The sequence below is a fragment of the Phalacrocorax carbo genome, chromosome 1 (genome assembly GCF_963921805.1).
Source record: "Phalacrocorax carbo chromosome 1, bPhaCar2.1, whole genome shotgun sequence".
NCBI classification, from domain to species: domain Eukaryota; kingdom Metazoa; phylum Chordata; class Aves; order Suliformes; family Phalacrocoracidae; genus Phalacrocorax; species Phalacrocorax carbo.
This window is the reverse complement of record NC_087513.1, coordinates 8,057,959-8,082,197: the sequence shown is the minus strand read 5'-3', so window position 1 is coordinate 8,082,197 and position 24,239 is coordinate 8,057,959. Positions and strand designations below refer to the sequence as shown.

The following is a 24,239-nucleotide window of genomic DNA, read 5'->3' as shown; positions in this document are numbered from 1 at the left end:
AAAACCTTCTTCAGACTCACATGGCTGAAACGGATGCAGATCCCTGGGCCTCCTCTCCTCCAGGCTCAGCTTAATTAGGGAGCAGCCAGCAAACCACAGTGCGCTCACAAAAGAAGCTTGCGTCTGAAGGGCTTAGACTGCAGCTCTTTGTAACTAGTCACAAACATCTGGTGCCTGGCAAGCTTGCCTGCCTCTTGGAAGGGTTTCCAATGAGAAAATTCCTGTAGCTTGCACCTGAATTCTCTGCAGCGCACCGTGGAGCACTCGGATCTCTCCCCTGGCTCTTCTTCTAAGCTGCCAGCTTTGCACAAAAGCCATTTCTGGCACTGACTTCCCCACCATAGCCTCCCCACCCACCCCAACGCATTTTAAATAGTACACATGGTCCAACAGGGAACAATTATTCCTTTCAATGTTTGTGGGTTGATAAGCAGTCTTGCAAATTCAAGGGATAGCGCTGGTTCGTTTTATTGGCACAATGAAACAGAGCTCATGGTGGGGACGGTCCCCCCAGAGAAGGAGGGAATAAGAGTAAATCTTTTCTCCTCTTTTAGTAGGCCCTTTCCCTTTTATGTGCATGTGTAAGTGTGCAGCTGTGCTCAAAAGCCAGTCCTTAAGTGTCTACTGAAGATTAAATGATGTCGTGTGCACCCTGTAATGATGGCCACTACCAAAAATTGTTCCCATCTGAAAGCTGCCCAGTGCTGCATGATCTGAAACGGGCTGCTGACCTCAGAAGAGATCCCAGCAGGCAAACCACCACATCACAGAAACTCAGCCCACCACAGGCACCACTAATTGTCCCCTTGTCCGCAGGCTCCCAGTGAAGGCAGCTACTAAAGGGCAGGGGAACTGTGCTCTCAGCTTGTATTACCTAGTGACTTTCTCCTAAGCCTCATTTCCAGCATGTTTGGAGAAATGCTGACCCAGTCCCTGCTGTGAGGTACCTTTTGTCTGGCAAAAGTCACTACATCCCTAATACAACTCCAGAAAAAGCCAATATTGTCCCACCCACAAATGCAGGTGTTGGATTCAGCCCTGCAAATCAACCAAAGACAATAATAAGCCAAATAACCCAAGACCAGACCCAGACTCGATGTAGGAAGAGGCAAACCTGCCATGAACATGGATGCTTTGACTCAAACTAGCCCGAAAACCAACACGCATCTGTTGTCACTGCATTGCTGCAAGGCTCTGTTGAAATTACGACCGGCTCCCCGCTGTGCCTCGTATTCCCCAGTGAAGGTTGCAAGCACCAGCGTGGTAAAAGGATCTTGATGGGTAAAAATTATGCCTCCATTTAAGAAGACCCACTAATGGCACCTTATGCATCTGTCACTGAATTAACAACATCAATTTGAAACCCTACGTAAGCTGGGCCACTGGTGAAGGGAACAGCTTGCCTACATTAGGAGGCCTGGCTGAAGGGAGACCTTAGGCTTTGTTTCTCCGGAGAGGTTGTGATCAGCTAACAGGAAAGCAGATACTTTCTTGTGGGTTTTCACATTTCTGCAGATTGGATTCCTTATGTATAGGAAGGGTGAGACCTCTCAGAACAATGGGGGCAAAAGGAGTGGGAGGCTGCAGAATAATATTTGGGGAGCAAAGGGAGCGCAGTTACAGCAATGGTAAAATGCACATGTATGTTCTGGAGAGTAGGGCTTTGGAGAAAAAGACACAAACTCAGGTTGTGGGGCCACTTTCACCCCCTCCCTCCCAAGAGTCTGGATTTGCCTCCTTCCGCACCCTGCCAAGAAAAACAAAGAAACTAAATATAAAAATGCAGCAATCTGGGGAGCTGCTCCAGTGCCCAAAACGTAGGTGTCTAATGCTGTTTTAGGCAGTGTTGGGGATCCAAGACATCTGCGTGGGGCTGGCAGATACGGCACCAGCCCTACGGCAGGCTCCCGCCCTCCTGGGGCAGCAGCCGGGGGCCAGGCAGGGTACCCCACGGCATGGAAAATGGCACTCGACGCCTACGTTTGGGCATCTGAACAGCTCCCCCGGAGCCCTCTGTGTTTGGACAGTTGGAGTTAATCACCATCGAAGGGAAACGGAGCTGCAGTTAACGAACTGAGCGCTGTGAGGTTTGGTAGCAGAGAGGATGAAACAGGAAAGGATTGGAGCGCAGGGGACAGTCCGGCAGAGTCCGAGGGAGGAGGATGGGAAGGAGAGCAGCTGCCAACAGCTCGGAAGAGGGTTTCAAATTCCTTCTGCGCCACGCCGAAGTTTAGCCATAAATGACAACAGGGGACCCGGGGACAGGGGGATATTTTCTGAAGGGCGTGATCTGCTGGTTTTTTAGATTTTTATGTGTTCCACATGTCTGAGCGCCTCCCAAACACGTCCTCTGCACATGCCGCGCGGCACGGCCGTGTTATCCTCCCCGCCTGCGGACGAGCATCTGGAAGCATGGAGGGATGTTTTCGGCAGCCCACATGGCAGTCTCAGGCTTGACCTCGGTTGTTGTCAGTGGGAGTTTAGGCCCCAAACTTCCTTTTCGTGCCTTTGAAGCTCAGCTACAGCTCACTGGGTGCTGCAGGGGAGACAGCTTCATGTTCAGACCTCAGCTCCCAGCTTAACCCTTTCACCCCGCGTCTGTCCTCCCTCGGTGGGGAAAATAGAGGGTATTTCTGTGCTCTGGTGATTACAACTTTTATGAAGGAATTAATTTTTCCAATGGAGGAATAAAATAATCCTCTAAGGACGATGGAACCCAGCCCTTCCAGCTTCCCATCCCTCCTGGCCCCCCTCCTCCCCTACAGACAGCCCCAGAGTACAGGGCAACTCAATGCCCTCCCTACCCCACCCCTCCTTCCAAAAACCCCATTATAGAAAGGAAAAAACAAAAAACCCCACAACTCTTTCTTGGAAACTTTTAAAAACACCAATATTTTCAATTTTGTTGCCCGTGAAGTATTAGTGAGGAGAAAACATTTGGGTCCTCACTGTGGCTTGTTTTATTTGCTAGATTTCACCTCCACCAGCAGCTTAATCAGTGCAAATCAAATTATGCCTCCTGTTTACTTATCTCCAGAGCGCTGACACTGGCGAGCAGCTTATCTTGCTGTGGCAGGAGCCAGCGCCTTCCTTGGGGGTAGGACAGGAACTCCACAGAAGCTGCTTGTAGTGGGAGAGGGAGTATAAATCAGGGAAAGCTCTGCTGGCTCTGCTCCCCGGCAGCGAGGTTACTTGCTAGGGGCAGCATGGGGAAGCTGGAGCACGAGTTGCCCAGGGGGTGGAAGCTGCCTCCTCCCTGTGGATTAGCAGCCTGGAAGCCAGGGTTTGGATTTTGGCTTACTCATTAAGAGGAGGTGGCGGTGGACCTGTCCGCGGCGGTGACGGTGCGGCGGTTTGCAGAGCTGACACGGTGTTTTGCAGTCACCGCGTCCTTCGTGCTGCTTCTGTGGTCAGTCCTCCCTCCTGCCTGCGAGACAGGGCTTGCTTCACGGCAGAGGCGTGGGTACAGGGACCGCGTGTTGACAGTTGGACTTGATGATCCTGGAGGTCTTTTCCAACCATAATGAACTGATTCTATGTATGAGCGCACCCCGCTGCCCAGGAGCATGTTCACTCAGAGGGCAGGCGGAAGCCCCCAGGCCCATGCTGACTTGGGGGTGAGGGCATGCAGCCAGCACCCAGGAGACCTCCATTTTACTCCCATGACTGCTTCATGACTCAGTTTCCCCCCTTGGTGATAGCGTTGGCTTTGTCTGCGGGCTGCTTTGAGGTGCCCCAACGGGGGCAGCCTTTAAAATGGAGGCAGGGGTATGGTTTGCTTATTGCTTGCTTTGCGCTGCCGGGAGCCCGCTGGCGCCCTGGGCATCGCCAACACGAGCTGCCAGCACCTGGGATAGATAAACTGTCTCACCCAGCTTACGCTCATGCGAGTTCTATGTTGATTGTGGGGGTAAAAGCAGAGCTGGGTATCGCAGTTCAGCGGAGGGGTGCAAGTCGCCTCCATGGGGGCCTCCCCTACCCCTTCGCCCCTCCGACGTCCGCGCCGCACACTTGCCCGAGGGAAAGGCTGCTGTGCCGGGGCCAACACACACAAACTGCCCGCCCTCGAAGGGAAAAGCAGCCGAATCCCGGTTTTCCCGTGCCTTGCCATGCGTTTAAACCGTATTTCGCCCCGCAAAGCGAAACCGGCTGCCTCCCCCGCCGCAGGCAGCGGGGGCCGGCCGGGAGGGCGCTGCCCGCCCCCGGGGCTGCCCCGGGGCTGCCGGGCCCCCGGGGGGCGCGGGCGGGACGCGGGGCCGCGCCGGGGCGGAGCGGAGCGGAGCGGGGCAGCCCCGCCGCAGCGGCGGGAGGAAGCGGCGCGGCGGGCAGGGCTGGGCGAGGGTTTGCGCCGAGGCGCCTCACCCCCTTCTTCTCTCCGCAGATCTTCCAATGGAGGCAGCTGGAGAACCTCTATTTCCGCGAGAAGAAGTTCTCGGTGGAGGTGCACGACCCGCGCAGGTGAGAGCCGTGCCGAGCCGGGCTCAGCCGAGCCGGACTTTGCAGCGTCGAGCCGGGTCGTGGCGAGCCGGGCTCCTCCCGCCGCTTGTGCGGGGCTTGCCGTGCTTGGTAGCGGGGAAGCTTGTAAGCGCGGGGCTGCGGGAACCGAGCGGGGGCTGCTGCTTCCTTCCAGCGGGACATTTTGGCTCGGGTGGGTGTTTTTGAGGATGTGTTTCCCCTGGCTCCTAGCGGTATTTGTTTTTTTCCTTCCCTCTTGTTTTGGCACCTTCTGACCCCCGGGGCTGTGCAGCTCCGGTGCCCCAGCTGCGGTGCCGGCGACCCCCGTGCGTGGAAGGGGGGTTGCCTTGTCCCCGTGTTGCGCTTGAAGCCTGGAGATGGGCGCCAGATTTTGTACTCACATGCTTCCTTGTAAATAAATATTCAGTAGTGCAACTGAAAGGAATGGCGCGGTACCAGAGCTTTACCGGCAGTCTGGATGAAAGCCCATCAGTTGTTTTGGCACAGGAGCTTTTTTTTCTTACTTTAGAGACCTAATGTGGGAGCGAGTGAGTTCAAGTGATTGTGCTGCATCTCCCCAGTGCACTCCGCACCCCTTGCTCGTTTGCGTTGGTGAATGGTTACTGCAGTGCGGGTGTGAATATCGCTCTGTAAACTGCTCTTGCTAAACTCTCTGTCCCACATGCAAAGTAAGTGTGAATACAGCTGAAGTATGAAGCCAGCTCTCTTCCCAGCCTGATTTGATGTGCTGCTGGTAGTAGCGTGTTTTGCTGATCGCTCAGCTGTGATCCTGTTTCACCCGTTTCCCATGCCTATCCGTGTACTAATATATGTATTTTTATTAGAGGAATTTTGCATGCAGTTTCTCGGCTTATTTGCCCTGATGTGAACACAGTCACACCAATACAATGGTGCCTGTCTCCATAGGTGCTTTTTGTTAAAGCAAAAACTGAGTAGAGCAGCTTGTACTATTCTGCAGCTCCAGGTCAGCAGAGCCTTGAAGCATCTGCTTAATATTAAGCATGTAAATAGTCGCATGAAATCTAGCAGAGCAAATTCCCAAATTTTCTCAAATTTCCCCAAGTTGAGAATACTCTGGGAGATCTTCCAGAAGCGGGAGCTGGGGGTGGTATACTCCTTCCCCCACCAAGCCTCCGGCAGCAGGCGAGGTGTCAGAAACACGTGCCGCAAGCAACCAGCAGCGAGAAGCCCCTAAACGCCCAGGCTGGCCATTTCCTGTAAGCAGCGACTGCAGGGAAGAGAAAGCAAATAGCTCTGAGACGTTAAAATCATGGTGATGTTGGCAACTCAATGTCATGCATGAGATGTGACCACACAGAGGAACCTCTTCTGTCTCATTTGTGTTCAGATGATAGGAATTACTGATACAGAAGAGCTTCCGTTTTTTATTCCATTGCATTTTTCCATTGTTAATTCTCTGAATTAACACCAGGGGGACAAAACCCTGCCCCAGGTTGTCAGCCTGGTGTTTTCTCACTACAAGGGAATTTAGTTGGTTGAATTTTCATATCCAGAGAGTACCACTGACCAGGTCAAAATGGTATGCTGGCTGTAAAGCAGCAAGGCGTGTTGCAGTGGCATGGTGGGAACGCAGCTCGGGTTGTAGCCTCCCGGCCAAGTGGGATGGACTCCTGCGAGGAGTCGTTCGGCATGTGGAGGCAGAGGAGTAGCCAACACAGTGCGCTCTCCACATTCCTCTCCGTGTAGCCAAACCAAAGCCTGAGTCAGCAAAGCCACACTCGCAGGAGAGCAAGCACGGCTCCGTGGTTGTGGCCAGGGCTGGGCAGCACAATATATGTTTTTAAGCCCTGCCTCTGCCCGTGGCTTCCTGTCCTGAACAAGCCATTTAACCTCTCTTCATCATGGTTACTTACACCAAAAAGGATGAAAATTATATGATTTTTGGGGGTTTCGACAGGGTTAATTCCATAGTATATGTGGCATGCATGGAGGGAAGTAATGGAAGAAATACCCATGGGCCATCTCTTACAAGTCCCAAAAGAGAGCTGTGAAAAGCAAGTCCACAGCTCTGACCAGCTAAGTCTGCAGACCTTCAAAAGGGGTCTGCAGTTTTGATGGGTAGGTAACATGTACAGATCCCAAAAAGGAAAAAAATGGAAGTCAGTGCTTTTAAGATGAGAATGACTTGCAGAGTATGTTTCTGAGAGTTCAAAACGAGTAACTGCATTTGACCTGAATGGGGTGACACCAGAATTAAGACTTTAGCCCATGTTTGAGTGCCTTAATGCCTTAGAGCCTTACATGCCAATGTGCTGCAGTGGTTTGTGTTCCTTAAACCAACGTAAAGCATCCAGAGTTGGATCCCATCTCCAGCCTCCACTTCAAGAGCAACTCCCAGCACAGCCTTCATTCTGTGTCTGGTGACAGGGATGAGGCAGCCCAGCACCCATCCTCGTTAGGACCATCAGCTGCCGTCCTGTTGCATCCATGGACAGTTTTCTCACAAGAACAATACTCATAACAGGACGAGGTCTTCTGCTCCAGTTGCATGGAAAGGACTCAGCACAGGGTAACACTGAAACATGAGATCCCAGTTGTCTCAGATATTGTTTACATTGGCCATGGCTGCTTTCTCAGAGAAATTTCACCCCAATTTGTAGCATCACAATTTGACTTTAACACATTTTGGAGCACGGAAAAGGTCCTGACATGAGAGCTGTCAGCCCTCCCCCGGGCTGAACCTGGCCAGCAGTTCCCACTTCGCTTTTCTTTTATTCTTGGCTCTATCATAACTTTCTTTGACCATGTGCCTCCCCTCCCCACGTTCACCTCCAACATTGGACAGGGCAGTAGCCCACAGGCACCGGAGGAGAGGTGGCCAGTGAAGGTGCAGGAGGGAACCACTGCCGTGGCAGGCTTGAGGACTTCCGAGTGCAGGGAAGAGCGTCGACCATCCCTTGCACCTTGCACTGCACAGTAGAGCTCCTGGCCTGTGCTGCAGTGTCACCTCCACATCTGCATCGCACAGACTGCCTTCAGGCTATGGAATGTGCCAGTCCCTCGTAGCACACCTTGCTCCCCAGGCTGTCTCATGCACTGGCCCCTCTTCCCCATCCACGTCCCTCCATGAAAGGCTCTAACAGAAGTGTCACATTTCTGAGCTAGCCTGTGTTCCTGCGCTCACATTCATTTCATAATCATCCTCCACCACAAGACTCTTCCTAACAGACTGGAGGGGAGGACCTAACTGATCTGGGGCTCTGTAGATGGGTGGCTTTGTTTACTCCAGCCAGTGCTACATCCCTGCAGTGGGAGGGGTTCTCCAGACCAGGACACTGCGAGCCTGTCTGTGCTGATGTGCCAGTGTCAGGGGCTCTGCTGGTGGGGTTAGAGTTGAGGGGTGGGGAGGAATAACCAAGCAGTTTTGCACAGCTGTGAAAGCACAGGGAAACCTAACCTGTGTTTTTTGCTAATATTTGAGGACAATTGGGAGTCCCAGAGAGGAAACATTTAGCTCTTATTTTTCCTGTTTTTATATTCACTCAGCTAATCACTGAGTAACATTCTTCTCTCCAGGGCCCTCTCCGAGCCTTACAGCTCCCCTTTCCCATACCACGTGGCAAGTCCTGCTACATCTGTTTACAAGGTACCTGAAGGGTTTCTCCACATTCTCTAAAGCAGCCATTAAACCTGTGGATCTTTAGTTGTCACCTGGTTCCTAACATGTGAGAGCCACCGTCCAAAGCCAGAGGTAGTGGAGGGTGTGAGGACTTGGCCTCGGGTGTCTCAGCGTATGATGAGACACAGAGGATTCACACATGCTTTGGTATTAGTGACTCCCCTGGGACTCATAGCAGGTCAGCATCAGCTCAGCCAAACTCAGGAATACAGTCTGAACTGGACAAACTGGATGATCTTTACTGTTAGTCCTCTGGAGCTTGCTAACCTGAGGAGTTATTTAAAGTAAATGCTCTCCTGGCCTGAGTAGCTATTTATTGCTGTTCTCTAAGCATTTTTTCCTATTAGCACAAGGGCATGCACAGTAAAGACAGCAGCTTTTACTGTGAGGTCTATGATAGGTTCTGCCACAGAAAACTATCTGCGGAAACCTCAATGTAACCCCCGTTCGTTCTTTTCTCCCCTCCAGGGCATCTGTGACCAGGAGGACTTTTGGGCATAGTGGCATCGCTGTGCATACGTGGTACGCCTGTCCAGCACTAATAAAGTCTATCTGGGCTATGGCCATTAGTCAACATCAGTTCTACCTGGACAGAAAGCAAAGCAAGGTAAGCGTCTTGGAGGTGGGAGGTGCATGTTGCAGTGGGTGAGTCCTCCCAACTCCCCACAGACCCAGCAAGGTCAGGTCCAGATGGTGGCTGCTTTCCTACACTCCCTTCCTGCTTGAGATCAAAAAAAGACAAATGTACTCAAATTATCTGCTGGCTTTGGCCAGGTTGAGGGATTTTGTATCAAATTCATGTCTGTGAGGGTGAGGATTGAGCTGTTTGAGTTCAGGAGTGCTGAACTGTGGCCAGATTGGAGGAGCCAAAGTTTGCACACATATAGGGTTATGTCCCTGTCTGGATGATTTCCACGTATCTTCTGGTTCGTTAACTCTGTCATAAAGTTAGGGCAGCTTCCAATAACTGAGTTCAAAGTAGCTTCACACTCTACACCTGTTTCTGAATCCTCTTGCTGTGCTTTGCTTTGCTTTTTCCTATCATATTTTCTTAGACGTGAGGGGTAGGAATATTATTTCTCTCTCCACAAAGAATCTCACAGCAGAAGGAGAGGGGCAGGATGCTGACAGCCTGGCCTTACGAGGGACTGTCTTGATCTGGTGCTGCACAAAGGAATGCTCAATGCACAAAAGAAACCACCTTGAAACCAGAGGACTCTGTGTTTTCCCTCTAATTCCTTTCATCCACAGTGATTTTAGGTATACCCAGAGCAGCAGGGGATCACTTTGGTCACTTTGAGATCACTCTGAGACAGAAGAGAGACTTCTCATGCAGATGCCCCGCTCCAAATTAGCATGCTAGTGTAAGACCTTACAGAGAAGATAAAAAGTGTTTTGAGTGGCTACCTGCTTACACAGCTGGCTGCATTGACCCCCATCTCTGGTGAGATGGCAGGAGTTTGTGGGGTGATAGTCCTCAAAATGGCTGAAACAAGCTTAACATCTTACTGTTGCTGAAAGCGCTGCCCCCATTTTCAGGCAGGGGCTGCTCCCTCCCGTGCACAGGCCCTGGCCCTACCAGGTCCCTTCATGAGCCAGTTCAGTTCACTAAATGGAGAGAAGAATCTTTCTTTTTCCTATTTTACTTTGCTGCATTATTTTTCTTTCAGTTCAATGAATTGAATTGGCTTGCTGAAATTACGTGAAGGGCCATCAGTGTGCTATTAGTACAGCTCACTCTAAACCCTTTTGACATTGCTTTCGTTACGATGATCTCTGTGACTTTATTGTGGAGTGGGTAGGGCTTTCAGATGCCTTGGGCAGAACACGTGGTTACACCTACTTAGGCCATGTCCCATCTAGTGCAAAAAGCCAGGATTCATCTTAGTTGCTGTGAGCTGTATTGCATTTAGCTAACATGTAGCTAACTTCCCACCCCTAAGTGCCAGCTGTGAATATGGACAAAATTGCACGCTCACCCAACACCAGGTAATGCTTTCCTGTCTCCCTCCTCAGCTCAGCACTACCAGAGCAATGCATAGCTCACTCTGTTTTGCTCTAAAAAAAACCAACTCAGCAAACAAACAGTAGTTTATTTTTTTTTACTTTTAGCCAGATGGATTTGCGGATCTAGCTGCAAGGTATTTAGGTCACAGCAACCAACAAACAAAAGGAGATTCCCCCCTCCCCCCATTTCTTTGGTAAGAAACTGGGTCTTTTAAATGTCCAGGACTTCCCTTCAGTCACTTCTTTTGTTGTTGGCAGATTGTGTTTCAATCTGATCTCCCCTCTCTCACACTCCTACAGACAGCACCACCCACCAGCCCTCGTTTGTCAACCTGTCACATCTGTGACCACGTCAGTGTGCTTTGTCACAATAATCCCGGTGGTCACGCTGAGGCTTTGAAGTTAAGGCATACAAATATTTTTGTCCCTTTCTCATAAGGGAGCTTGTATTTTGGTCTGTTGTCCTCATCTTTGACGTGACACTGTCAAGATCAATAGATCCATCAGTTTTAATTGATCTGTTCAATTCATCCTGGTGGTCACTTCAGGACACTGTACCCATGTGCGCTTCGCTTTTGAAAACCAGTAAAACATATTCCAGAATGGGGCAATGTGAAATGGCTTCCTTTCAGCTCTCAAGGGCTTTATTCAAGTTTTGGGTCGCATGGGTTCGCATCCCCTTAAATCTCAGTCTCCGCTTCAGTTGAATCCCCAGCTTCAAAGCAAAACTTAGATGTTCCCTCCTTTCATGCCCAAACTTTGCATTTCATGTCATTTTGACAAAAGAAAGAAAAATAAAAACAAACTTAGAAGAAAAAGCCTGCTGGAGCTCACTGCAGCTGAGTCTTCACTCCAGTGATGTGGATTAGATGGCAGGAGATATGACATAGTGATAAAGCAAGCTTGAACTCCATGCTTCTCACATAACTGGGCACCAGTTGGATCTGGACCTTCTGCACAGCTCCACTGGAAAAGCCCCTTCACTTGATTTTATAAAGAAATAAAATCAGCTTTGCCTCTTTTGCAAGGAAGTGAGGTCCCAGCCTTCTTTACAGCCTCACTCCATGTTGAAGTCCTGCCAGCTCGCCAAGTTCCCAGCATCTGGCTCCCCGCTGATCTGTCTCTCCCTGCAATTGAAGCATAACATGGAGACTAAAAAGATCCCCAGCCTTCCAAGTGAACATGTCAGCGTGCAGAACTTCTGACAGCTTCCCGTTTTTTCAGAAGACAGATGCAGCAGGGCTTCAAGGTGTGTCTTTGCTCTGTTGACCGCACTAAGTCAGTCAAATGTTTGGCCTAGAAGCCTTGAGCTTTTTGTGGGAATATTCAACAGCATCTTCCTCCAAGCACAAGGCTTTTTGGTTGAATGAACCAGTGGAAAATAGGCCAAGGGTTTCAAAAAATCACCTGCAGCAAAGCCCCATCACTGCAAGCAAGACGGATAAATTAATCCCTGGTGTCTATCTAGTCTTGCATTTCACTGATGGATTTTTCTTCACCCCCTGACCCTGTCAGAACAACACTGGGGATCAGTTTGGCCCCATGCTTTGAAATGACTCATGAATGAGCCAGTCTCCCTCCATGTAAATGAGACTTGGCAGGTCTGCGCTAAGTGCTTTAAAATTTTTGAGCCTGGAGGGGCTGCAGGGCCCGAGGGAGCGCTAATGGGATGTAATCTAGCTTTCCACTATTGTGCTGTCAGTAGGAAGTCTAGCCCAGGCCTTGCACTGGCAGCTGCTCAGTGGCCTGTATGAAATGAGCTGTTGGTCTGGTTCCTGCTGCTGATGGGTAGCTGTCCAAAGCACGAGACCGCCCGACACTGATTGGCATTGCTGTAGGCAGCAGAGGCAGCAGGGATTGAGCAGCATGGAAAATTAACCCCATTCTTTTCAGGAGATGTTCCATCCCAACTGTTTAGTGCAGGGTAGCGTTAGCACAACTGCAGTCAGACCTAAAACCTCCACCACCTGCTTCAGCAGGTTTGGATTGCACCCTCTGTGGAGGAGGATCATTCTGCTCTGCTGATCCCGTCTGCTCTCTTCTGGTTTGCTTTTCCTCTATTCTGGCTCCAGGGGTGCCAGGCTTTGGTCTTACACTATGTTTTCATTTGCCCTATGTAGGGCACACTTCCAGCTGCCACTGGCTTGGCATGCTGACCGGGACCACAGCCTCCAGTTGCATTGCCTTCGCTCAGCGTTTTAGTGAGTGCCTAGTCAAACAGGTAGGGCCAGAGTGTGCTCTAATTTGCAGTCTGAGTATGAGTGGAAATAAACTACAGGGCTTCTTGCTGTAACTATCGTACAAATACAGGAAAGGCACTGCCTCGCAGAGCGGGACGGCAGGATCTGTCTGTGCAGACTTGGGGTTTGTACCTTTCCTAGACACCTGCTGCAAGGACTCAGTGTACTGGGTTAAGCAGAGGCTGAGTTTGATCAGTATGGCTGTTGCGGGGGTTATACAAGGTATACATAACCATACACATATGCAGGGTCATGCAGCGTGTATGTACCTGCAGGGGATAAATCACCAGGATAGCAACAGCCTGAAGACTTGTTGCCTCCAAAGACCTGACACTGCAGCAATAGGGCAGTTTGTGCTTCATATTGACACTCAGGTAGCAGGAAATCTCATTAGATAAAAGCAGGGTCATTCCTCTTCACCTAGAACCAACCTTCCAGAGCTATTTGGAGAACATCTTTCACAAACCTTGTTTCTGACGAGGAACCTCAGATCCAAAATGTTAAAAACAATGCTGTCCTCCTCGCGGGGCTGAGTTTTGGGGGGAGATGCTGGAAATGAGGGGTGTCTAACTGGTTGTGTCATTGGTTTAAGAGGGTCAGTACTGGTTGCCTGATCTCTGGCATCTTGGCAGGTAGTTCAGCCTCTGCACTCAAATAAGTGAGTGCATACACCCTGTTCTTTGGGTTGTTGTGGAAATAAGCTTGTGAGGCATTTGGGTACTTCTGAATGATAATAATAGAGGCTATAAATACCCAAGAATACTAAATTATGGTAATACTTCTGAGAGTGTTTTCCATATGAGGCTCTCCCAGTGCTGTCTTCATTTGAAGTCTTAAATTAATCTTAAAAATACAGTGTGCAACAGGGAGACTTTTTATTTCCCTTATTATTTCATCGATGTGCAAACAGGCAGGGGATCGCTAAGATTTAACCTTAAGTGTCTTACCCAAAGCCCCATAGCAAATCAGTAACAGAGCTGAGTGAAGCTCAGTGTGGTGAGCATCCAGCCATCAGTTCAGCCTTAGTTCTTGTTAAAATGATTTCTGCTTCCTGAGAATGTGAAATAACACTGAAAATCCCATCATGGCAAGCATTTCTTGTAGTCCCATCTCGCGTTTGGTCCAGTGGGAACAGATCACACCCTGGTACGTGGACATCAATCAGCTTCTGATTTGTTAGCACTGTAATGATGTGCCCATCACCTGAACTGTATGACTGGGGCAGAGAGTCTCTTCTGCATTGAAGAGGTGCAGGGGCGAATGTTCAGGTGAACTGCGGCTTCACCATCCTGTTGAACAAAAGCCTTTGTGCAGCTGGAGAGCCTTGGCACAATGTCCCGACAACTGTCTGGGTTCCGGGAAATAGAAATTGCAGGTCAGTGGCCCTCCGAGGCCAGGCTAGTTGAAGCTTAGAAGCACAGGATTTGCAAGATTTGGGCCATGGGCTGAGCTCCAAGCTCCTTCCATCCATGACTGAGGAACTCACATGAGAGTCAGCAAGCAAGAAGCCGATTTCCAGGTCAGAGAGGAAATAGCAGTCATCTTTGAGTGCCATGTTACAGTCCGCAAACTCCTCCCTCCTTGTTAGCATGGCTTGTTACCTGAAGTGAATTCAACAACCAACACATAAAATAGAGCTCAGAGCATAAACATTAGTTCAGAAGAGGCAGGAGGAACTTTTCCATATTATGGAAATGCCACATTAAGGATTATGCCACAATGGCTTAATGAAAAGTTTCCTTGTATATTTTCCTGAAGTGCTTGGTGATGACCCCAGTCAGAAATAAGACAGAGGACTAGAGAGGCTTTGGGGTTGTTCTGATGTGGTAGTTGCTATTTTAAGGTGATCCTAAGGCTGTACTGGTCACAAAAAGTGCTGAAAAATTCTTGTGGCCACCTGAGACACCCTCATATGTAGGGTTCTTCCTGAGAGTGCTAGGGATGTAACCGAAAGGCCATCCCCAGGAACTTTGATCGATGTTCTGGATCCTCTTGTTCATGTTAAGCACCTGCTAGAGGCTGCCAGGAGAATGGACCGGAGATAGATGGTGAGCTACTAACAGTGGGGTTTGCATTGCAGAGGCACGGCAGCCACTAGGACTGAGTCAGCCCTGAAAGCAGTGCTGAAAGCAGCCACCGTGCTCATTTCTATGCTCAGTGCCGCTAACCCCCTGAATGTTTTCTGCGTTTGTTGGGCCTGTGGGCATAACCACAACTGAGCTCACTGCTCAGTGAAGAGAAAGTTCTGGAGTTACTCATCTGAACTTTCTAGGCATCTTGTCTCAAATCCTTCCATAACCAATGGAGAATGGATGACATCTTAGGAAGTCAACTCACTCCCTCCTAAGATAGGAAGAGGACTAGATGGTTGTTGGAGGTCCCTTCCAACTGAAGTATAATACAATATTCTATTCTATTCTATTCTGTTCTGTTCTGTTCTATAGGTTTATGCAGTATGCATGTTTGCTTTCCCCTGGAGATGCCTAGATGTTGACATTTGGTGATGTACGATGGGTGACTCTATGCCCCATGGCCAGTTACTGAGCTGGGGCAGCTGTTTTTTCATAGAGGAGCAATGTTAATGCTTTGAAGAGGTCCCTCACATTAGGGGCATTGCTCACAGCTCGTTAGTCTGGGCCATAACCTGAACATGCTTTCCTGCCAGTATTTCCTTCCAGCTTCTCATGACAGCCCATTTAAGCCACGTCCTCACTGTGTCTTGGTTCAAAGCTACTGCAGATTTGGAAAGGCCCCTCCTGGATTCCTTTAGATGCTAGAGATGGTCTTTAGCCTTTGGGCTTTCCAGTTTGTTATGTTGGCATTTCTTAAGGTTTCTTATTGTATGTGGTAACACAGTGACTCCATACATAGTTTTTTTAAGAGGGAAAAATGTGCATGGCAAAGCAGAGAAAATAACAAACAACAGGAAGCAATGCCAGAATTGTACCCACTTAAGAATGTAAAAAGCGCAGCAGTGAATACCATGCCAGATTGCTTCTGTTCTTGTAAAATAATCCAAGTTTGCTGTGGAGGCCTATTTCCTGCCACAGCAAAAGGACTTTTTCCTTCTGTGACCTTTAAAGAAGCTCTAGATCATTGCTAACTCCTGTGTCCATGTCCAGTCCAAGATTCATGCTGCAAGAAGCCTGAGTGAGATTGCGATTGACCTGACCGAAACTGGAACGCTCAAGACCTCGAAGCTGGCCAACATGGGGAGTAAAGGCAAAATTATCAGCGGCAGCAGTGGGAGTCTTCTGTCATCAGGTGGGTCCTTTATCCTGTAACTAGAGAGAATATGGTGGGACGGGCCATGGCTGTGGTATAATGGGGAGCAGCCGGAAGCTGCACTGCAGAAGTGAAGGTCACTTCCCTTTAGCCTTTCTGTCTGTCCAGGTGTCAGTCTGTCTCTCAGCAGATTGCCCCACAAACAGCACAGGCAGCAGCCTCCCCCTCTCTCATTACTGTTGCTTGTTTCCTCTTTGGCCCCAGGATGTTATCTCCAACCTCTCACTTTCAAGCTGAGACCTGGTCTCTCTTCACAATTTCTACCATAATCACCCCTTGGCACCCAGCTCAGCCCTAGGCAGATGTGTTTGTGAAGGAGCCCTCAGCCAGCAGTGAGGAAGCAGACAGCCAGTGCAGCTCACTAGGGGAACTGAGGCTGGGAACTGGTGATGTCCTTCAGCAGTCTTGAGGCAGGATGGCTTCTTCACAGCATAGCATACAGTCACAGCAGTGGACATCTGCGTTGCCTCTCTGTTGCTAGAATTTGCCTGGCGTCCCAGGCTCAAAAGAGCTAGTCCCTAGCACACTCCACCATACTTGTGTGGGGACCTGGTTTCTTTTTGTGGCTTGGAGCGCCTCCCTGTTATAAGGAAGACATAATCTGTGAAAGAAACCCAAGAGAAGTTAATACAGAGGAGAGCTAGAGCATCAGAAGAGAAGTACCGGGGAAGAGGAGTCAGGAACGTGTCTGTATTTCTCTGAAACCATTCTGTCAGTCTGAACAGGGCAAGCCTTGTGTAAAACAGTGCTAATGTCACTCCAGGAGCAAAGCAAGGATTGATAGTTTGCGAAGAGCTTGAAGCTGCTCAGGTAAAAAGCTCTTCAGGAGGGCAAAGTTGATGATATCAGTATAATTAATAGTTCCAGTCAATTAAATGCCCTCTGTTAAGTGTCACATCAAGTTTTTGAAAAGCATTGTTTTGAGATGTGTAACACCAGAGAATAACCTTCTCATGCTTGGCAAGGGAAGAGTCCCTCTAAGAATGCACATGCTTTAAAACTGAACCTACATTGGTGCAGTTGATCAGCTTTGCATCGCTGTATTCTTCACATCTCTTAAAAGCCACCCTCTCCTGCCTTGAAAACGTCCAGCAAAGGGTTAAAATGTGCAATGCTTACAGAGCTCCAGAGCAGCCTGCTGTGCAATTCCTTGCCTTGCCTGCAAACAGAGATGCCTTTCTGCTCCTTAGGTCCTCCTGAGGAAGCATACAATCCACTGTCTGTGCCTCCCATCACTTAGGGAGTTGCAGTAGCTGAGCAGCTCCCGGACTGGTGTCAGGTTGTTGGAGCTTTTTGTTTGTTTGGCATTTTTCCAGCTCTCCTGCTGGAAAGTAAATAACGTTAAGTACCCCACGGAAGTTCTTAAGGTCTTTCCAAGATCTCATCCTCCTGGGCACCATTGCCAAATTTGTGAGACCTACTCGGTAGTAATCCTGTTTTCAGGTTAATACGCTGACTTTTTACCTTCCTGGAAAAAGACATGGAGGTCTGCTTCTGCTCTCACACTGGGAGAGCAGTAGCCAGGTGAAAGCCAGCAGAAAATCAGGCCCAGAAAAGCTTCTGTAGGGCCAGCACCTTCCAGGGTTATGTGGATGGAATTACCAAACTGGGAGCTGCCCATGCTTTTATTTCTGTATTTTTTTACTCTCTGCTCAAATCCCTTCTGGCTGAGCATGGGATTTGCAGATTCAGCAGAATTGCACTAGTGACTAGACCCGTGCAAAGTTCACTGACAAGGTGAGTAATTTCTTCAGGCCTGGGTGGGTGGATTGGTCTACCTGGGCGCCTGCGTAGGACTGTGTGAACCTCTGTTTCAGTAAAGGTGCTGCGGGTGGGCCAGGTGAGCATGGCTCCCTCCAGGTTCCTGTGTTCACAGCTGCCTTTAGGTCCTACCACCTGTGAGGACAGGGCTTTCCCCAAAATATTAAGTAGAGCTGTGGAGTTTGCTGTTGCTGTGTGGCTTCCAGCGGCTACAAGCAGCTACAAGGAAGTAGAGAAGATGTCTGGCAGAGGAGGGCAGAGACCAGGGAACTGGAGACTCTGGATTGGTTCCACAGTCACCCAGACCTCTGCTCCAAGAGCCCCTTCCCTCGAGCCCGGCTGGCAGAGGTGACCCAGCGCTGTCCCACTGGACGGAAGGGAGCATTCGCTGCCTGCTACACTGGGCACAGTCACCGGCTCCATCCCAGCCTTTGCGTTTCCTCCCATTGTGCCGAAGATTATCGGCACACAATCACAACAATGATGGGTTATCGCAGTACAGCCTGCGTGCTGGAGAGAATAAGTGCAAATGATTAAGTGGCCACAGTAGATTTCCAGGCTATAAATAACCTGAGTGACTTGAAATCACAAGGGCAGGACTGAAGCTCTGTTTGCCCCCACTTCCCTACTGTTCTTAGTCCTTTTTTCCTGGAGATTACTTGTAGCCATTTCCTCTCTCCATCTCACTCCTCCTCACTGAAGGGGCTATCTGTGCCACGAGGAGCATGCTGAAGCTGGCATGTCTCCCCTGGGATTGCAGCAGGGCTGCAAGGAAGCATTTGTTGTTGCTTTCAGCTGTCACACTGTCTGGCCAAAATCCTGCTGTGCAGTGCGAGACAATCGCTGCCCCACATCACTTACAGCCTCAAGACACAGCAGAGGGGAGATGGAGTTATATTCTGGGGCAGTGACTTCCCTGAATTCACTGGGGCAGTGAATTCAGGGCCAAAGCCTAAGCTCCTCTGTATTTCCCAGGCCCTCATTTCCCAGTCTGTATCCTCTGCAGAGTTGTAAGTTTGGTGGGCCCAAGTCCGTTTCTGACAAGCTCACTCTAACTTTTGTTCTCATTTGGCTCTGAAGGGGACCCTTAAAACATTGGGCTGCTGGGAGTTAGCTCAAGGATCTTCTGCTCAGGATCTCCGGGCCATCCCTGGACATCTGGGGCAAGATTTGCCCCGGAATAAAAGCTCTGCTTTCACCCTGGCATGAACCCTAATCAAAGCCAACAGAGAGAATTGTTGGAGGGAAATCAGGTTAGGTCTAAGGTGGATTCTTCCTTCAGTCTGTGCCCTAAGAGCTCTGCAGGGCTTCTAGCTAGTCAGGAGCCCTGTTATTGTTGGACTGAACCCCAGACTGCCTTATTCATCACAGTGGGCAGAGGAGAGATCACAGAGGATCACCTCTACTGTAGCTCTGCAGACATGTTTGATGAGCCTCTGGCCCCCTGAGCCCCGTTCCTTCATCAGCAGTGGATGTTTCCTGTGCAGGGGCCTGTTTACATTTGAAAATGCCACGACAGAGCCCAGCCAGCCGGTTCCCCGGCCCCCACCGCTCCATCCGGCAGGGCCGTCTCCCAGCTGGACCGCCTCGGCGAGTGTTGGAGCGGATAAACAGCACCGGCACAGCCCCAGCATGGCCCGCAAGCACGGGGGCTCGCGAAGACGAGTCACTCACAGGATATCTGTGCACATCCTGTGCGGACCAGCTCCAGCTGGGCTCCCGCGCGCCATGGAGGATATCCTATTTGTCTGGCAGAGACAAGAGATAGCGGCTGTCTGAGGTTGCTGGCTGTTGTGTGCTGACATCCTGGCGTGGTGAGTCAGCCCAGGCTCTGGCAGGGAGCAAGCATGGGGGGACCTCCCCTCCCTGCTTAGGTGACAGCCTTCCACAGGGACCTCAACCAAACACCAGCAAGCTGGAGCCAGCAGCCAGATGTAGCATGAAGGGTTTGCCGTATTTAGATGTGTTTTTCCTGGAGTAGGAGACTCACCAAATGAGAAAGAGAAGAGATGCCTGAGTGCTCTTGCCTCACTGCTGCTCAGCCACCTTGTTGCATCTCCTTTCCTCTCACAGATGCTAGCACCAAGCCTTGGCTCCCTCTGCTCTTCAGCATCCCATCTATCCTCCCTGCTTATTTTCATCTTTCTCATTTATCACTTTTCTAAGCTGACTCCACTCCACTAAAACAAGTGGAGGAAATGGGGACAAACAGTGAGTCACTGGTAGGGCTTTCTTCTTCAGAATGGTGGCTCACATTGCTGGTCTCAACTTTTTGACAAGCTTTGGAACAAACCTTGTCTTGGAGCCAACACCTGGCAGCCAGGAGCCCCTGCAGATCTGCACAGGCACAGCACGTCGCCTTGGTCAGATCCTTTGGGGGTGTGACTCGCTTCATACTCCCATCAACATCACCAAGACTTCCTGACATTGCTGGTATTGGAGTGATCAGAAACCAGCCCGTGAGCACTGGGGAAGAAGTTCAGCCGTGAATTCTGCTGGAGGAGTGAGTTGGCCAGGGAGGACCATGTTCTTCCCCTGTTTCACAGCTCATGTTCTCCTGAATGTCAGTGGATGGAGAAATAGTCCAGAGAGGCCAAGTGAATATCAGAAAATGCGGAGAGTTTCCACATGCTAAGAGGGTATTAAGTGGTGACCTGCAGGTCACCAAGACCTGCATCCCATCCTGTATGCTAAGGAGGAAAGGGCATGTACCATTGCCTTGGCTTTGTAAACCAGCATCATCAGCTATAAAAACAGGCCCAAATTCAGCAGGTTCCGGGTGCCCACCAAAGAGATGGCCCTGTGCTTGCTACCTGGGGTGTATTCACAGCACTTTTTCTTTTAGGGACATCAAATGATTTTGCAGAAATGTGTTAAAATGCAGAGTTTGGTAAATCTTTGCATAGCAAATGGGAAGGAGGCTGAATAATAATTTTCACAGAAAGGTTCAAAAGCTATACAGGGAAATTACACATTTCGCCAACATTTCTCTCGTTTACAGCATTAGGAATTAGCCCTCGTTGTGGGAGATAAAATACCTGAGAAAGCCTCCCGGTCAATCATCTCTGTCGCAGTAGGAGTCTCTCATGTTAGGACTGATATTTCAGGACTGATTTTTCTCTGTCGATGGTCCCCTTGGGAAGTCACTGGGCAGCCGTGACTCAGTGAGCATCGTATTTAGTAAGGCTAATGTAAGGTAGTATCTGCCTGATTGGTTTGGTTTGTGCTGGTCTTTGATTATTTCTTTGGTTGATTTTATGGTCTTTTGATTTGTTGTTCTGACATTTTTGTGCCAATTGCCACTGGGTTTAGAAGTGGGTCTGTGGTCACAGCCTTGCTCGAGGCTGGATTAATACCTATTTATAAATAAAGAGCCCCTAATGGAAGCTGGAGGCACCCCAGCAATACAAAGCACCGTTCTCTGTTCCTTTATAAGAATCTCACATGGGTGTGATTCTCTTGACTGATCAAGTTTCCGTTTGCTTTTCACCTGTGAGAACAAGCAGAGAATCCAACCCATAAAAATCTAATAATACACCCAAAATAGTTCAGCTCTTAAATAAAAAAAAAAAAAAAAGAAAAACAAAACACAAAACAGCTAGAACAGAACAGGTTCTGAAGGAGAAAATTCAGGAAAGTCTGAAGAAATAAGTCAGTCCTGCAGTATGCCCAAGGGATCGTCCAAGTCAGGTATGGTCAAGCTAAAAAAATTCAGCATCACAAGCCATGAACTGAGTACCCTGCCCCCCGGCCTTTGAACCCACGCTATGCTAGAAGAGTTTGTAATACACACTTGGAAAAGGTTAATTTGAACTGGTTCATTAGTGCCAAGGAGTGTCTGACTTTGGTTTCAGCAGTAATCCCATTGCTTAACTCAGAATGTGACAATGTGCTCCCAGATCTCCCTCCGTTCCTTTGCTTCCTGGGAAGGGTGAAAAAGGTGGCAGAACGTGCACTCAGTGGACACCACCACTGACCGCATCAGGGTTGAGACCAGCGTGGTTCTCACACAGGGTGAGCACAGCTGGAGCAAATGCTGTGAACTGTCTGTGCTTGATTTGGGTCCGTACCAGCTCAGCCAGAAGCCGTTCGTTTCCTTCTTGTCGGCACACCCCAAATCAGCTCAGGCGTCTGGCCAGGGTTTAGGCTATTCATATGCTTTTAAATGTTTCAGCATCTATGTAGCTGCTGTGGCAACCCGCAGTGCAAAAATGAATAGCTTTTAAAAATAAATCTGGGGCTGGTGTGGAGGTAGGGAGCAGAGAGAGGAAGAAAAAGGGAAGAGCAGTTGAAAGGAAAACGTAGATCATTAAAGTTGTCCTAAAAGAGAAAAAAAAAAAGATTGAAACATCTGCTGGAACCATGAGAAACTTTTTACCGGGACTCAGCAGTTTGTTGGCAATTCATTGAAGAAATTCTGCAGTTCAGTTTTTGCTAATAACTGCTCACCAGGGTCACTGTAAAGAATTACTAAATGTTAGAGAGGGCTTTCCCTGCCAGTGCAAATACAAGGCTCCTCTAGAAGATCCTGTCAAGTTCCTGCAGCACAGATGTGTTTGCAGAATTGAGTTTTGTTGCTCTGTGAGGGCAAACCCAAAAGAAATGAGGATGATGGCAGCAACTAAACAAACATCTCACCATGAGGTTGCCCTCCTTTATCTGATGATGGTCAACCTGGCTGATCTTTAGAGAGCCCTTTTTTCACCTCCTCCACTGCAGGACAGCCCAGTAAAAGGTGTAACAAAGTGGGGGTGGTGTTTCGCAGAATGAGTGCCAGCTGTCTTCCTGTATGAATACTGCAGAAAATAGTGATGGAAAAGATCTGTGAGATTCTCTGCTCCCCCTGGGCCAATGCAGAACTGTTTCATGGCATGGGTTGCCGCAGTCCTCTTTCAGTTTAGCTTTAATGGTCCGCTGGAATAGTAGCAATGAAAGATGAAGCTGAAAGCACAGAGTTCACTCTGTTTTGCTGCCAAAACAAAGAGTTGTTCCTAGGTTCCTTCCAGAGCTCTGTGAAATGGCAGCAACGTTTTCAACCTCCTTGGGCTGAGCGTCTTCACTGTACGCTTGGAGGCCAAGCTGCAAATGTATCTAGAAGCCCCCTCCCACCCCCATCCTACAGGTGCACAGAACACTTCATGTAGCATCCTGTTGCATCTGACTTCTGCAGATAATAAAGCTCTGCTTTCTCTGTGCAGTTGCACTAGAGGGGCAAAGGAGTCACCCTGAGACAGCAGGTGCTGAGACCACTGAGGAACCACTGAGGACTAGGAGGAACCCTCTTGAAAGCATTGCCAAGTCAAAGGCTTCTCTGCAGGCACAAACCTACGGTACCCCACAAGAAGTCCCTGCAAGGCACTGGGCACAATCCAGCTGTCTAAACATAGGTGTCTGTTGTCATTTTAGGTGGGTTAGAGTATCCCACTGCCAATCCGATAGCGTGTGGGTCTCACAGCATCCTGGGTCATATCTGCCACCCCATGGAAGACATCTCAGATACTTAGATTACCTAGACACTTCTGCTGAGGCAACAGCAACACCTTAGCCACAGCAGCCCTGGCTGTTCAGCCTGGCTCAAGACCCACTATGGAGTTTATTAAAAAGGGATCAGATGCAGACTTAAGCTGAGCTCCAGAGCTGTGTATGGGGCAGAGCTTCAGAGTGTGTGTAGCTGTCAGTGTCATCTATGGACAGACATGGGACACACATGAATCCACCACAGATACCAGGTACCAGAACTCAGCTTTCCATAAACCTAAGGTGGATGTTTTGAACTACAGCTGTAGCTAAACAACAGCCAGTAATATGAGTGGGAAGTGTGTAGAGATGGCATTTACCCCTTCCTGAGCATGCTTTTCGTCTCACAGTACAGTCATAACCTTTGTGTCCTTACTCTGTGATGAAAGGATGCACTTGGCTCATGCAAATGAGGGGTTCAGAGGGTAGTGACTTCACCATAAACTCACCCCTGAGCCCAGAGGTGCATTAAAGAGGGTGAATTGCTAAGCACGTGCTGAAAAATCACCTGTTCAAGTTGGGGACCCAAAAATGGATGCAACCAACATTGCCCCTTCTTTGAGATGGTAGATCTTGGATAGCAACTGATGCACCATCCCAAACCAAAATAAAATCAGGAACCCCACCAATAAGTTCCCCTAAAGAGCTGAAGTTACAAATGCTGTCATGACATCTGAGCAACAGAGTCTGACTTAATACATGGACTTACTTCAGTGGAAGTTGCTGGGTAATTGCCGCTTGAAAAGTCAAACCATTTGGACATCCAGTTTAAATATCTTGACCTACATCTCCACAAGAAGCAGCTACTATCCCTGAAGGACCTATGGGTTATGGTTGTCTTGATGTGCTTTACAGGAACCTTGTTAGTTAATTTTGTTCCATTACATTTTTCATAAAACGGGCACTGTGAGTGAGTTGAATTAAATGTTTGCTACTAGGATAATTGCAGTTCTTAAGAAGTATGCTGTATTGTCAAATGGTTTCTTCTAGGCTTAATTTCCCAAAAATGCATCTCCAGGGCTTCATAAACTGTACTGTTATTTGCCATTGGGAACTTTCATGGGAGTGGTATGTCTTTTTTTCCAGGATCTTTACATGAATAATTTTGTTGCTTTTGTTTTTCTGGATAATTATTACAAATGTCTTTGTGTGCCCCACTGTCCAACCTCTGTCTGTTAGCTTAAACGTTAAGAATTTGCCATAAACAAACATGACTGGGTAACACCTGCTTCATGTCATAGTCTGATTTCTTTTTGGAAGGACTGCATCCAGGCTTTGGTAAAATTACAAGCACTCCAGATGTGTATTCTGCT

General features: G+C 49.0%; 1 protein-coding gene across 7 annotated transcripts in view; it reads left to right on the top strand.

Moving 5' to 3' along the window:
* Nucleotides 1-24,239, top strand: part of FRMD4A (FERM domain containing 4A) — a 383,615-nt gene that overhangs the window by 336,884 nt on the left and 22,492 nt on the right. For all 7 annotated transcript variants that reach the window (XM_064443502.1, XM_064443480.1, XM_064443467.1 and 4 more), the window contains exons 12-14: nucleotides 4,382-4,458; nucleotides 8,585-8,723; nucleotides 15,486-15,627. In XM_064443502.1, coding sequence (XP_064299572.1) covers nucleotides 4,382-4,458; nucleotides 8,585-8,723; nucleotides 15,486-15,627 — 358 coding nt within the window. The remainder of the gene's footprint in view (nucleotides 1-4,381; nucleotides 4,459-8,584; nucleotides 8,724-15,485; nucleotides 15,628-24,239) is intronic.